Raw genomic sequence first — 14,275 nt, 5'->3', positions numbered from 1 at the left:
TGCTTAACCAACTGAGTCACCCAGATGCCCCTATTATCAAGATTTTTTAAGAATTAAGAGCTGTGATCTACACTGGTTAAAGAAGTAGCCCACACTCAAATAGCCGGTGTATTTTGGAACTAGAATTTGAATTCACGTAGTCTGACTTCAGAGATGCATGCATCTTGCTTTCCATGGACCAGTTCTCTTTCATCCTCTTTCAAAAGCCTCAGCTCCTCTGGATTTGTTCATTCCGTCTATAGTCCCAGTCTCTGCAGCTCTCCAGAACAACATTCTGATGTCCTCATTTGTCCCCTTTAATTCACTAAAGTTCTTGGCTTTGTTAAGAAGAAAAGTACGGGCCCCACATGGAGTTGCTCCCTTCAGCAAACCAAGACTTAATGCTAAACCTAATTGCAGTTGCAATCCCCACAGGAACGTAACCTTTAGCCAGTCAACATGGAATTTCCTGGTCAGTAGTAGAAAACATACTGATAAACCACTTCTTCTCCTCAGGAGGGTTAACTTGTCTAAAGCGATGAATTCTTTGCTAATAATTTCCTTTATTCCCCTCTTTGCTTTAAACACTGTCCCTTTTCTACAGCTTGATAAAGCTTTTTTCTGTTTGCTAGATGGGATGCTGCCTGATTCATGAATCATTTAACAAGGCCAATTAGATCTTCAAATTGACTCAGTTAATTTTTTGTTATTAAACAGCTCTTTCATCACCATTTTCTTGGCAATCTCTACTCCTCTTAATCCATTAACTCCAACCACACTCACACATATACCTCATTCCCCTTAACTTCCCTCCAAACCTAGCTGAGATTCCACGATCCTTCATGACTATCATCTTCTTGCACACACACAAACCCCCTACTTTTCACTTTCTTTGTCATCACTCTCATGGTGGGGGTGGGGAGGAAAGCCACAGCCTTGACTAAAGCTATTCTGGAGAAATTGGCATATGCAGGCTACATAGTTTTAAAATTCATGATCAGAAACACCAGGTAGTGTCAGCAGCAATCCTTAATATGTATCTCCATTGCTTTCATGCTCTTCAAGCTGTCTCTTTTCTATTTTCCCCCTCTTTTCAACCTCCCCCAATCTCTCCCTTACCCCACTCTTAGCTGATGACCTTGCTTCCAATTTCATGATCTAGGAGGAAGTCCTTTACAATTCCCCTTCCAAGTCTATAAACCTATCTGTCCATGCATTCATCTTTGTTTTCTCTCTTATGTCTTGTGGAAATGCCATTGCTTCTATAAAGCACTCTTTCTTCTCCTTCTCCTTCTTCTTTTTTCCCCTTAAGATTTATAAATTTAGGGCGCCTGGATGGCTCAGTCAGTTAAGTCTCAGCCTTCAGCTCAGGTCGTGATCCTAGGGTCCTAGGATCAAGCCCTGCTTTGGGCTCCCTGCTCAGTGGGGAGTCTTCTTCTCCCTCTCCCTCTGCTTGTGCTCTCCCTTTCTCTCTTTCTCAAATAATTAAATCTTTTTAAAAAATATTTTATTATCTTTAAATTTTAAAAAAAGATTTTATTATCTTTAATAAAATCTTAGAGAGAGAGAGGGAGAGTGGAGGCTGTGTGGGGGCAGGAACAGCAGGAGAGGAAGAGAATCTCAAGCACACTCCAAGCTCCCCATGGAGCCCAACACCTGGGCTCCATCTCACAATCCTGAGATCAGGACCTGAGCCAAAACCAAGAGTTGGAGGCTTAACCGACTCAGCCATCCAGGCGCCCCTCAAAGGCACTCTTTCTGCTTGTACTTCAGATTCTATTCCTTCTCACCACCGCAAGGATTTTGCTCATTGTTATCTTTTTTCTTTCTCCCTGCATCATTAATATTTACCCCCCTACTGGATTATGCCCAGGAGTATACTTCCTCTATATCTCTCATTAAAAATACAAAAAGACGGGCATCTGGGTGGCTCAGTGGGTTAAAGCCTCTGCCTTCGGCTCAAGTCATGATCCCAGGGTCCTGGGATCGAGTCCCACATCGGGCTCTCTGCTCAGTGGGGAGCCTGCTTTCCCCGCTCTCTGTCTCTGCCTGCTTCTCTGCCTACTTGTGATCTCTGTCTGTGAAATAAATAAATAAAATCTTTAAAAACAAAAACAAAAAGATAACAAAAAAGATGATACAATACAAAAAAAAAGACCCCAAAAAGACACAAATCTAGCTTAAATTAGTCAAACTAGACATCAGCTTCTAAAAGATGGAGGTAGATTTATTTAAGATACAGCACACATTCAGCAGGGCACCAGGCAATTCATATCACATGAGCCCTGTTTTTTTTTTTTTTTAAATTTAAGATCTATCCTGCCCTGAAATTGTAATTGCTTTCTCTTGCCTTTGCTTTCTAATGCGAAGCAGCATTGTAACTGGGTTTTAAATGGAAAACAGTATCATGTAAATGATATGTATATCCGTTTTTTCATTCAGTGTAGTTCTGTCAACTGAAGCAGGCAAAGAGGAAAAGGCATTTTCTAGAATTTGCTCAAATAATGAAATATCTAGATAGACACTTAAAAACTAATTATAATGTAGTTACAGCAAATAGTGAAGTTTGAATTATCAGAATGCAAAAATGATGACTTCTTCAGAGAAGTGTATTTCTTCCAGTTAGACATTGCAAATGGTATCCTCACACCAGAAAGTGTTGGTGGCTTTTGACATTTTTCTTTGGAAGAAAGACAACGGGGAGCGTTTTCAGTCTATGAAAAAGGCTAGGCATTAAGGCAGTGGGATACATCAGAAAAAGCTTGGGTTTTTGGAGTTGGACTTGTGTGTAATAGTATGTTTACTAGTTTTGTGATATTGAATTAATCTGTGACTCAGTTTCTATAAAATGGGGATTGTAATACCTATAGGATTATGATGATTATTAATTAAATAACAAATTTAAAATAAGCAGGTCAATAAAAATGCTCCTTTTGATTCCTGTATTCACATGATTTTCTTTTAATACTTCATGAAAGGTAAAGACCGACTTGGATAGGCATATTTATTCATTAATAGCATAGAGGTAAATTTTCTTAAGGTAGGCAGAGAAAATGAGAAAAACTTTTCGAAAGAACAGCAGTGGCCATCTCCACTATGGTGGTTTGGGACAGTTCTCTTCTGTTATGTTGTTTTTTTGAAGTAGGACTTGAATTTTTAACACAGGACTTGTATTCACAATAGTGAAATCTAGACCTGAGTTGATATCAATAACGAAATGTTTAACTGACTGAGCGACCCGGGTGCCTCCCTCCTACTCATTAATCAGTGGTATAGAATAGCAGCATATCTTTCCCTTTCACTACCCTTTAAATAATTGACCTATTAGCAATGTTTTGGAAAAAAAAATCTAAGTACAGTAAACATCAACACTCAATTTGTGAAGGCGATTTGCCTGCTACTAATAACTTTAAAGCGAACCAGTGAATAGAGGTAAATGGGCAAAAGCTGAATGCAAATCAATCTAGATTAGGCTCATGTATTTGAGGTTGGTAGCCGCTCATTTTGCGGACTTCTGTATCAGGTGAGGCGCCACATGTCAAGCAAGAATCAAGACCAGTTTTGCACCCTTGTTCCTTTGGCTCCCCACCAGTCAAAACCAACCAGTATGAACATCCAGTGAGATCATGTTCAAAACCAACCAGTATGAACACCCAGTGAGATCATGTTAGCAGATTCAAGCACTGGTTTGATAAAAATCGGAGGCCAGATACAAAGACGAGATATACAATTTAAGAGCAGTTAAGTTGTGTGGATAAACGAACACCCATTTAAAAAAGTTGACTTGGTTTCGCATTTGGAAGAAATGACAAGACCAGCCAATTTTTTAGACGAGTGATTACATTCAGTAACTCAGATCATTCCATTTTAATTTTTTTAAAAATTTGCTTGCTAGGACAGGGTATTTTCTAAGATAGGTTGAGAAAAACCTCTGTTCTTCACTCTGGGTTGTTTTTATGTCGAACACCCAAAAAGTGCTTCTGGAAATTCCCCCACGGGACTTTCGCAGTCTTTCTAGGGCACTTTTAAATCTAGACCCATTCCCGACCAACTTTTACTTTTCCCACCAGCCCTACTCTTTAGTTTCTCCGGTTTCCAACTTCCTAAATCTTCAACCTCACCCCTTAAATTAGTCCAATCAAACTTTCCCTTCTTAGACCTCTTCCTTACGTTCGCTCCAGGAAACTCCCCTGAGAATCACGTGGCCAAATTTGTCCTTAATGGCGCTCCGTAATTCTCCTACTGTTCCACCGCCCTTCCTTACCTCCTGTTAGCTCCGCCCCACCCCATTCTAGGCCGCCCCCCCGCCAAGTGCCTGCGCCTGCGCATCTACAATTCAGGCGCTTTCCCTTTCCTGGCGACCAATCCACTTCCTGCCTCCGGTCCTTGGAACACTCCTCCCCTCCGCTGGGGACCTCACTTGATATGCTGGTTGTGGCTGCCCTGTTCATTGCCTGCCTGAAAAACTGGCTCCTCTTCTCCGGTGGACAATTTGAACAAGTCTCTATCTGCATCGCACCTGTCTGAGCCTTTGCTCGCGATCCGCCACTTCGGGGTTAAACTAAGGGCATCGATATGCCGGGGGCAGGGAGACCCGGACAGTTTTCGATCAGGCAAGCGTCCGAACAGCCTCCTTCTTTCCTCCTCCCTCCGCCCCGCCCCCACTCGCAGCCCGGCCGCGCTGGTGAGTGGCGGGCGGGAGGGCCGGCGGGCGGAGGGAGGAGGGGGAGCTGAGGGAAGGCGGGCCCTCGGCTGCGAGATAGGTGGGGGGAGGGGAGGGGAGAGCCCGAGCGCTGGAGTTGGTGCTGGGAAACCCGGGGCTAATGTTGACAACAGGCTCGAGGTGAGTCCCGGGGAACCTCCTTCCCCTCCGCTCCAACGATCGGGAGGAAGCGGGTCCGGGGGGCACCGGCCTGGACTCCTACTCCCTGAGGGACCCAAGAGGCGACTCCGCACCCCAGCGCTCCGGGGGCGGCGAGCAGTAGACGGACCGCAGCTCCGGCGTCGTCCTCCTCAGACCCCTCTCCCGGAGACTCCCATCAACGCGGGCGCCCCCGGCCCGGGGCAGACATGGGGGGCAGTCGAGGGGGTGTCTGCCCCACATGCCCGCGCTGGGCCTCGGGGCTGAAGGCGGGCAGCCTGCTGTGGCGGGGTGAAGGTGTTTGGGGGTGTGGAGTAGAGCGAGGGGAGGTTGGGGAAAGCTCTTCGGGAGCCGGGAGGGAAGCGAGGGCGAGGAAGTGGGGAGGGTGCGTTGAGTGGGAGGATGTGGAGTAGGGAGACCAGCATGAGAGTCTCGGTCTCGGGTGGTGAGGGAGTGTGGGGTGAGAAGTTAGGGTTGGGGCGAGGATGGTCAACGAAGGTGACCGTAGGTACTCGTAAGAAGGGGAGTTGTGGCGGGGAAGCGTGTGGGGTATGGGAATGTGCAGCAGGAGCAGGGGTTTGTGGGAGCTACGTGTGGAGGGGAAGGGGTTTCGGTGTTTGGGAAGGGTGGGCATGAGTTATTTGGTTTACTTCTTTTTAGTCCCATAGGCTGAGGGTTCTTTGCTTTGCCTTCGCCTTCATCCCAAAGCTCCTAGTATTAACTCTCGTTGGTACTTTTGAACTGAGGAGATCATCACAGGGTATTTGGTTGTCAGGTTGACCAGACAGAGCCAGCTTATGAATTTGGGGTACACTGAGCCGGGCCATCAGCTCTCCTGCTCTTTTAGGATTTGTATGTAGTAATGCATCAGACCAAAGTAAAACGATCACTCACCCTTATCGTTTATCGTAGTTTTTAGGTGTTTATACAAATTGTACAACTCATCAAGAAAACCAGTTTTGAATTCTGGTGAAATTTATAAAAACTTTGAACGAGTCCTTGATATTAAGGACTTTTTATAAAGCCAGACACTGGGAGATAAAGCCCTTGTGCAGTTAGGGCTTAGGACATTTTGAATAACACAGAATTAAAAGGTGAAACAGCATTGTCTTTCTGTGGACTATTTTCAGAGCAGTCTGATTGTGATTTCATACATAACCCATATGGTACTTTGCTAGAGGACTATCTCTAAAAGGGAAACACCCTTACTCTGCACTCTGTCCTCTGGTACACTCCCTGGGTACCTGTTTTGCTAATAAAGTAATTCTACTTTCTTTTGGACATTCAGAGTATGTTTAGAAAACCAAATAAAATATACAGCCCAAAGGCCAGGGCACTACTTGGTTTTAAAACATGGCTTCCTTTTAAGGACTGGCTGTAATTGTATTAATTTGTAAGAACTAAAAAAGATTACTAATATTAATCTTGATTATTTTGAGATGAAATCTATTTATAATTTAAGTTTTTACTTGAAAAACATTTTGAAATAGTTTAGTTAAAATATTTGGGTGTTTATTAAAGCATGAATTATCAAAATAATTTAAAGAAATATTAGCATTTCACTAAACAGTTTGACAGTACAAATGCATATGGATCTAAATTAGGTTGTTGGTATATTTTGTTTGGCTTTTAAAATCTTGAGTCAGGGTATATAGTGGAGAAGAGCACTGGACAGTGAGTCTTGACCCAGCCATTAAACTAGTGTGATTGGGCAGGTCACGCCTCTGCTGCCATGTCTATGTAAAAATTGAGAATTGGAGTAAAGTCTGGTGGTCCTAATTCTAAAAAAAAAAAAAAAAAAATCTCATCCAGTGAACTTTTCAGTGTTCTGTGTGAAAGAACAAACATTTATTGAATGCCTTCTTGATACTACCTTCCATGTTAGTAGATTAAGAATTCTGTAATAGAGGTAGAAGTACCTCCATTTTATCAATGAATAGACTGAGAAGTGAAGTTTCCCAGTTCCCATAGCTAGCAGGTTGCAGAGTTGGGATGCAAACTTTAAAAGTCTGACTTCAAAGCCTATACTGTTTTCACATGTTGCATTGCTGGTGTTTACATGGGTCTTTACATTTCTGTCACATTTTTTGTCCACTGAAATTTAGTTCAAGGTGTACTTTGGGTATGGATATGCTTTTAATACAAGGATGAAGTGATATAAAGAAGTTATCAGTATGAAGATTTAAGGGTCATACTGAGAATCTTTTTTTTATGTTCTAGAGCAGGATCAATTAATGAGTGCCTACTACAGTTTGATATAGTAGGCACTTAAACATTTATTTTTTTTTTTAAGATTTTTTATTTATTTGACAGAGAAATCACAAGTAGGCAGAGAGGCAGGCGGTGGCGGGGGTGGGAGGGAACAGGCTCCTGACATCATGAGCTGAAGGCAGAGACTTCACCCACTGAGCCACCCAGGCGCCCCTAAACATTTATTGAATGAATAAATACTGTAGAGAATCACAAAAGTTTAGGAGACTCTGTAAAGCTAATACATGATCCTTTATGAATTTGTTAGATTCCAAGTGAATTTAATGTTTTTATAGAACTTAATATCTAAATTATCATCATAAATGAAACATTACTTGTAAATTTTTAGGCCATTCTTTTTATTTTCTGTAGTTCTTGTATCATTGAAGTATCGCTTGTTGATAAACTTCACTTTAGAAAATACCAACTCTGTATATAAAGAGTATTATTTTTTGGGGGCGTTATGACAAATATCCCTAAGTAAGATTGTATTGTTAACGTTAGGAATTATCTTCTCCTGTATGTTTTAGCTAGGGTCTAACAAAAGTTAAAAGTGTAAAAACTGCTTAGCCATTATCAGGGACTCTTTCAATTTCAGGTGCATAATTCTATGATTTGTCAATATCTGTGATCAGGTCTTCCACCTCACAGTTTGGTACTCTCAAGGTTCTTAATAACTTTAGCTGAGAGTATGGGTTCCAATTCCAGCTCTGTCACCAGCTGTGGAGGCCTTGGTCAAGTTACTTGATCAAGTCTCAGTTAACTCATTTATAAAATAGGGAAAATAATACCCACCTCATAAAGATTTTAGTATTAAATGAGATAATGTATGTAAGATGTTTACTGTGGGGTCAGTGAGTGGTAGCTATGAGTATTTTCTTTAAAGTTTGCTTGGTTTAGGGCATGGTTTTTTCAGACTAAAGGTTATTTGAAGCTGCTACTCTTCCCAGATGATACAAATGTTAAGACTGCCTTGCCACACAAGTAAGTAATTATGCCATTTGGTGTTTTAATGATAGCTTCAACAGGATTAAGAGCTTTTTTTCTTGAGTTCCACCACTGAGGTTAACTGGGCGTCATTGTTAAAATAAATGCACAGAAGTTAGAATGTAGGGGTGCCTGGGTGGCTCAGTCAGTGAAGTGTCTGCCTTCAGCTCAGGTCATGATCCTCGAGTCCTGGGATCAGGCCCTACAAGAGCTCCCTGCTCAGCAGGGAGCCTGCTTCTCCCTCTCCTCCCCATTCTTTCTCTCTCTCTCTCTCTTTCTTAAATAAGTAAATAAAATCTTAAAAAGAAAATAAATGCATAGAATCTGGAGGAGAGTCAGAGTAAAGGAGAAAAAGGGAAAGAAAGAGGTGGTTGAGAGAAAATAGAGTGTTGCTTGTGCCTCCAAAAATTACTTAAAGGGCTTCTATTGGCCTGGGTTTTCTTTCTGTGATAACATCCTATTGGACTGCTGAAATAAATGTACTGTGTTTATAAAATATTTATTATTGCAAATGTTTTCTTTGCTAACCTAGTTTTTATTGCTGTAACTTAAAATCTGTGTTTGAAAATGATTAAGAGGGGCGCCTGGGTGGCTCAGTGGGTTAAGCCGCTGCCTTCGGCTCAGGTCATGATCTCAGGGTCCCGGGATCAAGTCCCGCATGGGGCTCTCTGCTCGGCGGGGAGCCTGCTTCTCTCTCTCTCTCTCTCTCTCTGCCAGTCTCTCTATCTACCTGTGATCTCTCTCTGTCAAATAAATAAATAAAATCTTTAAAAAAAAAAAAAAAGAAAATGATTAAGAATACTGTGTATATTTTTAGCTCTTAATAAAATTAGGAACTTTAAATAGTTTAATTCTGTATTAAATAGAAGGTATTTTGATTTTCTCATATACAATTTTCAGATGATATAGGACTTAAAACATGAAGCACTGTCCATGAAAGAAATTACATACATTAGAACACTAGTTCTAAGTAGAGAAATTTTTTAGGAAAGAAAAATGCTGAATTTTGCTGAGAATTACAGTTTTTTGTCCCCCAGTTTATTTCCATTTAACTGTATAGAACCTGTACTGTCTACCAGTGTTATCCAGTAGAACTTTCTGCGATAATTAAAATGTTGTGTTTCTGCACTGTCTGATGTGGTAGCTGCTAAGACATGTGATGAAATTGAGTGCTTGAAATATGGGTAGTGACTGAAGAACAGCATTTCAAACTCTTAATTAATTTTCATGTAAGTAACCATGTGTAGCTAGTACACTGTTTTTCAGCTGGTGGTGATTTTGTCCCCAGGCAATATTTGGCAATGTCTGGAGTAGTTTTTGGTTGTCAGAAGTGGGGAGATGACTGCTGGCACCTCCTTAGTAGAGAAGGCAGGGATGCTGCAAACATGTAGTGTACAAAATAGTGTCAATATCCTCCCTTCCCCCACCAAAACTCCCAAAGAATTAGCTTGCCTGACATGGTAGTAGTGCCAAGCCTGAGAAATCCTGAGCAGGTGGCTACTGTATTGGCAGATGTAGACAGAATATACAGATTTTGTAAACATATTATCTTTATTTGTAGATTAATTTTGACTAGTACTAATGAAAAGATTAAAAGTCTAGTGTAATTTGGGATAGTTCATGGTTTCTGTATTCGAAAGTTTGATAAGTTAGAATGATAACGTGAAATCTGCCTTCTGTCTATTTTGTCAGTTCATTTATAGGAGGCAAGAGCTTATGTTCCAACTTAAAAAATTCTATTCCATGTTGTGTGAAATATGTCACTAGCATCTCCTAATGGATGTGAAATGTTGGGATTAAAACTGATTGAAAATATTCTCAGATACTGAACTATTTAATTGAATGTTATGTTTTGTAGTTCCTAATGGTTGATTTTGGGCAGTGAGTATGTGGAGGTTGGTTATATTGTGCTCTATACTTCTGTGTTTCAGTTTTTCCTTAATAAAAAGTAAAAAAATGGGGCGCCTGGGTGGCTCAGTGGGTTAAGCTGCTGCCTTCGGCTCAGGTCGTGATCTCAGGGTCCTGGGATCGAGTCCCGCATCGGGCCTTCTGCTCAGCAGGGAGCCTGCTTCCTCCTCTCTCTCTCTGCCTACTTGTGATCTCTCTGTGTCAAATAAATAAATAAAATCTTTAAAAAAAAAAAAAAAGTAAAAAAATGGGGCGCCTGGGTGGTTCAGTGGGTTGACCCTCTGCCTTCAGCTCAGGTCATGATCTCAGGGTCCTGGGATCGAGCCCCACATTGGGCTCTCTGCTCGGTGGGGAGCTGCTTCCCCCCATCTCTCTCTGCCTGCCCCTCTGCCTACTTGTGATCTCTCTTGGTCAAAGAAATAAATAAAATCTTTAAAAGAAAAAAAAGTAAAAAAATACTTAGATGAGGTGTAACTAATAATGGTAGAATGTGAAATGTGACCAAGAAATTATTTTATCACAGAACTAGTGTTCATTTTGCATGCATTTATTTAATCTTCCACAATAATTTCATTAATATGTTCTGTTTAGAAAACAGTATCACATTACTAAAAGTCACTGTATCTCCCAATAGTACAAAGAATACTGACATTCTTTTACTCTTACAGATTGTTCTGGGTAACATAATGCCAGCTGAGCGTAAAAAGCCAGCAAGTATGGAAGAAAAAGAAACTTTACTAAACAACAAGGAAAAAGACTGCAGTGAAAGGCGGCCAGTGAGCAGCAGGGAGAAACCAAAAGATGAGATCAAGCTTACTGCCAAGAAGGAGGTTATTAAGGTCCCTGAAGATAAAAAGAAGAAAGTGGAAGAAGATAAGAGAAAAAAAGAAGACAAGGACCGAAAGAAAAAAGAAGAAGAAAAGGTAAAGGCAGAGGAAGAATTAAAGAAAAAAGAGGAAGAAGAAAAAAAGAAACATGAAGAGGAAGAGAAAAAGAAGCAAGAAGAGCAGGCAAAACGTCAGCAAGAAGAAGAAGCTGCCCAGTTGAAGTAAGAGCAGTTATTTTATTATTGATATGAAGGAATGGGAAGATTGAAATAGTAGGAAAGCAGTGATTATTTGGAATCCCGACTTCTGGGTGCATTTCAACGAGAGTATATTCCATTACTTGATCTGTTACTTTCAGTGACTAGAGGCATGCTTATGATGCTTTAATTATTTGTATTTTTTTAAAGATTTTATTTATTTATTTGACATACAGAGATCACAAGCAGGCAGAGTGGCAGGCAGAGGGAGGGGGAAAGCAGACTCCCTGCTGAGCAGAGAGATCCATGTGGGGCTCCATCCCACAACCCTGAAGGCAGAGGCTTAACCCACTGAGCCACCCAGGTGCTCCTAATTATTTGTATTAAATAATAGGAATTTTAACTTATTTTTTTGTGGTGTGGAGTAATCTGGATTGTTTCTGACTTTTAAAAAAGTTGTTTTTCTGGTCTCTGTCTTATGTTGAAAATCTTCAGTTCTTAATGGGTCTTACTTGCTGAATTCTTAATATGTGCCAGGCACTACAAAATATATCAGCACATATCCTAAAGGCAGCCATAATGATATCCTCGTTTGAAAGATTAATAAAATGAAGTTTGAGGAGGTAACAGTAACCAGTGGAGTTGCTGGGTTTTTTGAACCTCGGTGACTTTAAAAACTTGTCCCTAAAAAGAATTCCATAATGCTTCCCATTCTTATTTTCATCTAAATCTGTTTTTAGGGGCGCCTGGGTGGCTCAGTTGGTTGGACGACTGCCTTTGGCTCAGGTCATGATTCTGGAATCCCGGGATCGAGTCCCACATGGGGCTCCCAGCTCCATGGGGAGTCTGCTTTTCCCTCTGACCTTCTCCTTGCTCATATTCTCTCTCACGGTCTCTCCCTCAAATAAATAAATAAAATCTTAAAAAAAAAAACCTGTTTTTAGGAACGCCTAGCTTAGTTGGTTAAGTGTCTGTCTTTGGCACAGGTCATGATCCCAGGGTCCTGGGATCGAGCCCCATGCCTTCCTGCTCAGCAGGGTGTCTGCTTCTCCCTCTGCTTCTCCTCCTGTTCATGCTTGTTGTGCTCATGCACGTGTGTGCTCTTGCTCTCTCTCTCTCTGAAATAAAATCTTTAAAAAAAAATAATATCTATTTTTAACCTTATAAATCTATATAGATAGCATAATGACCTGGAGAAAAATAGTAGTTCTCAGGAAGACTACTAGGATGTAGCATGAGTGACTACTGTTGAGTAGCATGGGCTGTCCCCTTGTGTGTGCGTGCATGCACACACTTGTGAATTTTCATGGATCTCTAGAACAGCTCAACCACCTATTCTCCTACCAAAGTTCTTTAGCCCTTCTATTTTTAGTGAGGTACTGGAGCCTTATGTATGGAAGGCAGTAGTAGAGGCCAGTTTGGGAATATACAGAGCCATGATTCTTGAGAGTTTCTTGCTTATAATTTACTTAAAAAAAAATTAAGGAGCTGTGGACCCACACAGAATGAGGTGGGTACAAAATGAGATTGATGTAAATGTGAGTGTTAATACTGGATTTTAAGGCTCATGAAAAAAAGAACGTAATGTATTTCACTGCTTATTTTATTTTAATTACATGTTAAAATTAAACTATTTTAGATTTGTGCTAAAAATGTATTCAAATTAATTACAAAATATTCAGAAGGATATTCAATTTCACTGTGACTTTTGCTCTTCCCTCTACCCTAGTATAGAAAGAGCAAAAAAAAAAAAAAAAAAAACCCACAAAAAAAATCCCCCTCAAAAAACCCACAAACAAATGAATAAAGCCAAACCACCAGACTCCCAACTTCTTACTGGGAAAAATCCAGATATGCAAAAAACAGAGTAGAATAACGAACCGGTCCTCCCAATCCCCCCAACCATCTCTCTACCCAACATCAACAATTATCCCCTTTTTTCTTGGAGTACTTAAAAGCATTATTATTTCAGTGGTAAATATTTCATTTATGTATCTTAAAGTATTTCTCTTGCAGATGAAAATGGACTTAAGGCATATACTTAAGGCATATACATGATGAGTTATTCTTTCTTAAAGTGTGCTCTCACTGTTAATCCTTTATTTTGTGTGTAGCTGGGAGACTCCGAGAGATATTCATATGTCCTGTGTTTCCAGTGATGGATGCAACTTCTTGTTAACTTACTGTGGCTTTTAGTTGAAAAGTCATAGAAGGATAGCTCAGGGATGGTTATCTCTGAAAGGTACAAAATCTGTTTTTTAGAAATTTATATTTTAAAGTTACATAGTTTGGTATGTCAGTAGCCTCAAAGTCAGATTGTTTGTATCTTCCTGCTCAACTTATTTTACTACTTTTGCAATTTAAACATGTTCCATTTTTTAAATTTTTTTTTTTTTCAGGATAAACTGTTAGCCTTTTTTAAAATTAAAGGAGTTGTATCTTATAATTTTCTTCTGGTTCCTCTTCAGATTTTCTTAATTACACTTGAAATTTAAGACCCAAACTGAGAAAGGTACTTTATTAGAGGTTTGGGTTAGCCTGAAAAATATGGAAAGGTGGTACTTAACATATCAAAAGATTTTTAATGCATTTTTAAATAAACATTTTTCTTTAAAATATTCTTAGTGGACATATTTCTTTTCCTGTATATTCCCAGTGCTTTTATCTGTTTTAGGTCTTATATCTTTCCCAGGCATATTATTTTGTATTTTTCATTTAGTGCATCATGTGTTTAATCCATTAATTTTTGTAGCTTTATTGAGGTAGAATTGACAAAAGTATTTTATCCATTTAGTTTGCCAGTTGACAGAATGATTTTGCTCTAGTTATTCATAATCATCCACTCTGCAACATTTGGTATTTTTAGTATACTGGGGTTCTTACCATCCTAAGTCATTAATAATATGTCTTTAGAAGTTGGAAAAGGGATGCCTGGCTGGTTTAGCTGGTACAGTGTGGAACTTTTGATCTCAGGATTGTGAATTTGAACCCCATCTGAATGAAGAGATTATTTAAAAACATAATCTTAAATAAGGGTACCTGGGTGGCTCAGTTGGTTAAGTGTCTGACTCTTATTCAGGTCTTGATTTCAGGGTTGTGAGTTGAAAAAAAATGTTTAAAAAAGGTAGGAAAGGGCTTTTTGCGTGTTTCGTTTCTTTAGGATGCTGATCCTTATATCATTATGTTTTCATTGTCTTTCACTCTTAGGACATTTGTCAGTGATTTTTCAAAATATACAAGGTATTTTATTTACGTGTTTGTTTTTT

The 14,275-nt window shown here is 40.0% G+C and overlaps 1 protein-coding gene across 2 annotated transcripts in view; it reads left to right on the top strand.

Annotated features, from left to right (window-relative positions):
- Positions 1–4,694: 4,694 nt before the first annotated feature.
- The window catches only part of UPF2 (UPF2 regulator of nonsense mediated mRNA decay), a 109,837-nt gene continuing 100,256 nt past the window's right edge, over positions 4,695–14,275 (top strand). For both annotated transcript variants that reach the window (XM_013047030.2, XM_004774903.2), the window contains exons 1-2: positions 4,695–4,822; positions 10,654–11,033. In XM_013047030.2, coding sequence (XP_012902484.1) covers positions 10,672–11,033 — 362 coding nt within the window. In that variant the 5' untranslated portion in view covers positions 4,695–4,822; positions 10,654–10,671. The remainder of the gene's footprint in view (positions 4,823–10,653; positions 11,034–14,275) is intronic.

The sequence above is a fragment of the Mustela putorius genome, unplaced genomic scaffold, assembly GCF_011764305.1.
Source record: "Mustela putorius furo isolate JIRA1106 unplaced genomic scaffold, ASM1176430v1.1 tig00003913_pilon_pilon_pilon, whole genome shotgun sequence".
In the NCBI taxonomy this organism is placed as follows: domain Eukaryota; kingdom Metazoa; phylum Chordata; class Mammalia; order Carnivora; family Mustelidae; genus Mustela; species Mustela putorius.
This window is presented reverse-complemented; position numbering and strand designations above follow the sequence as displayed.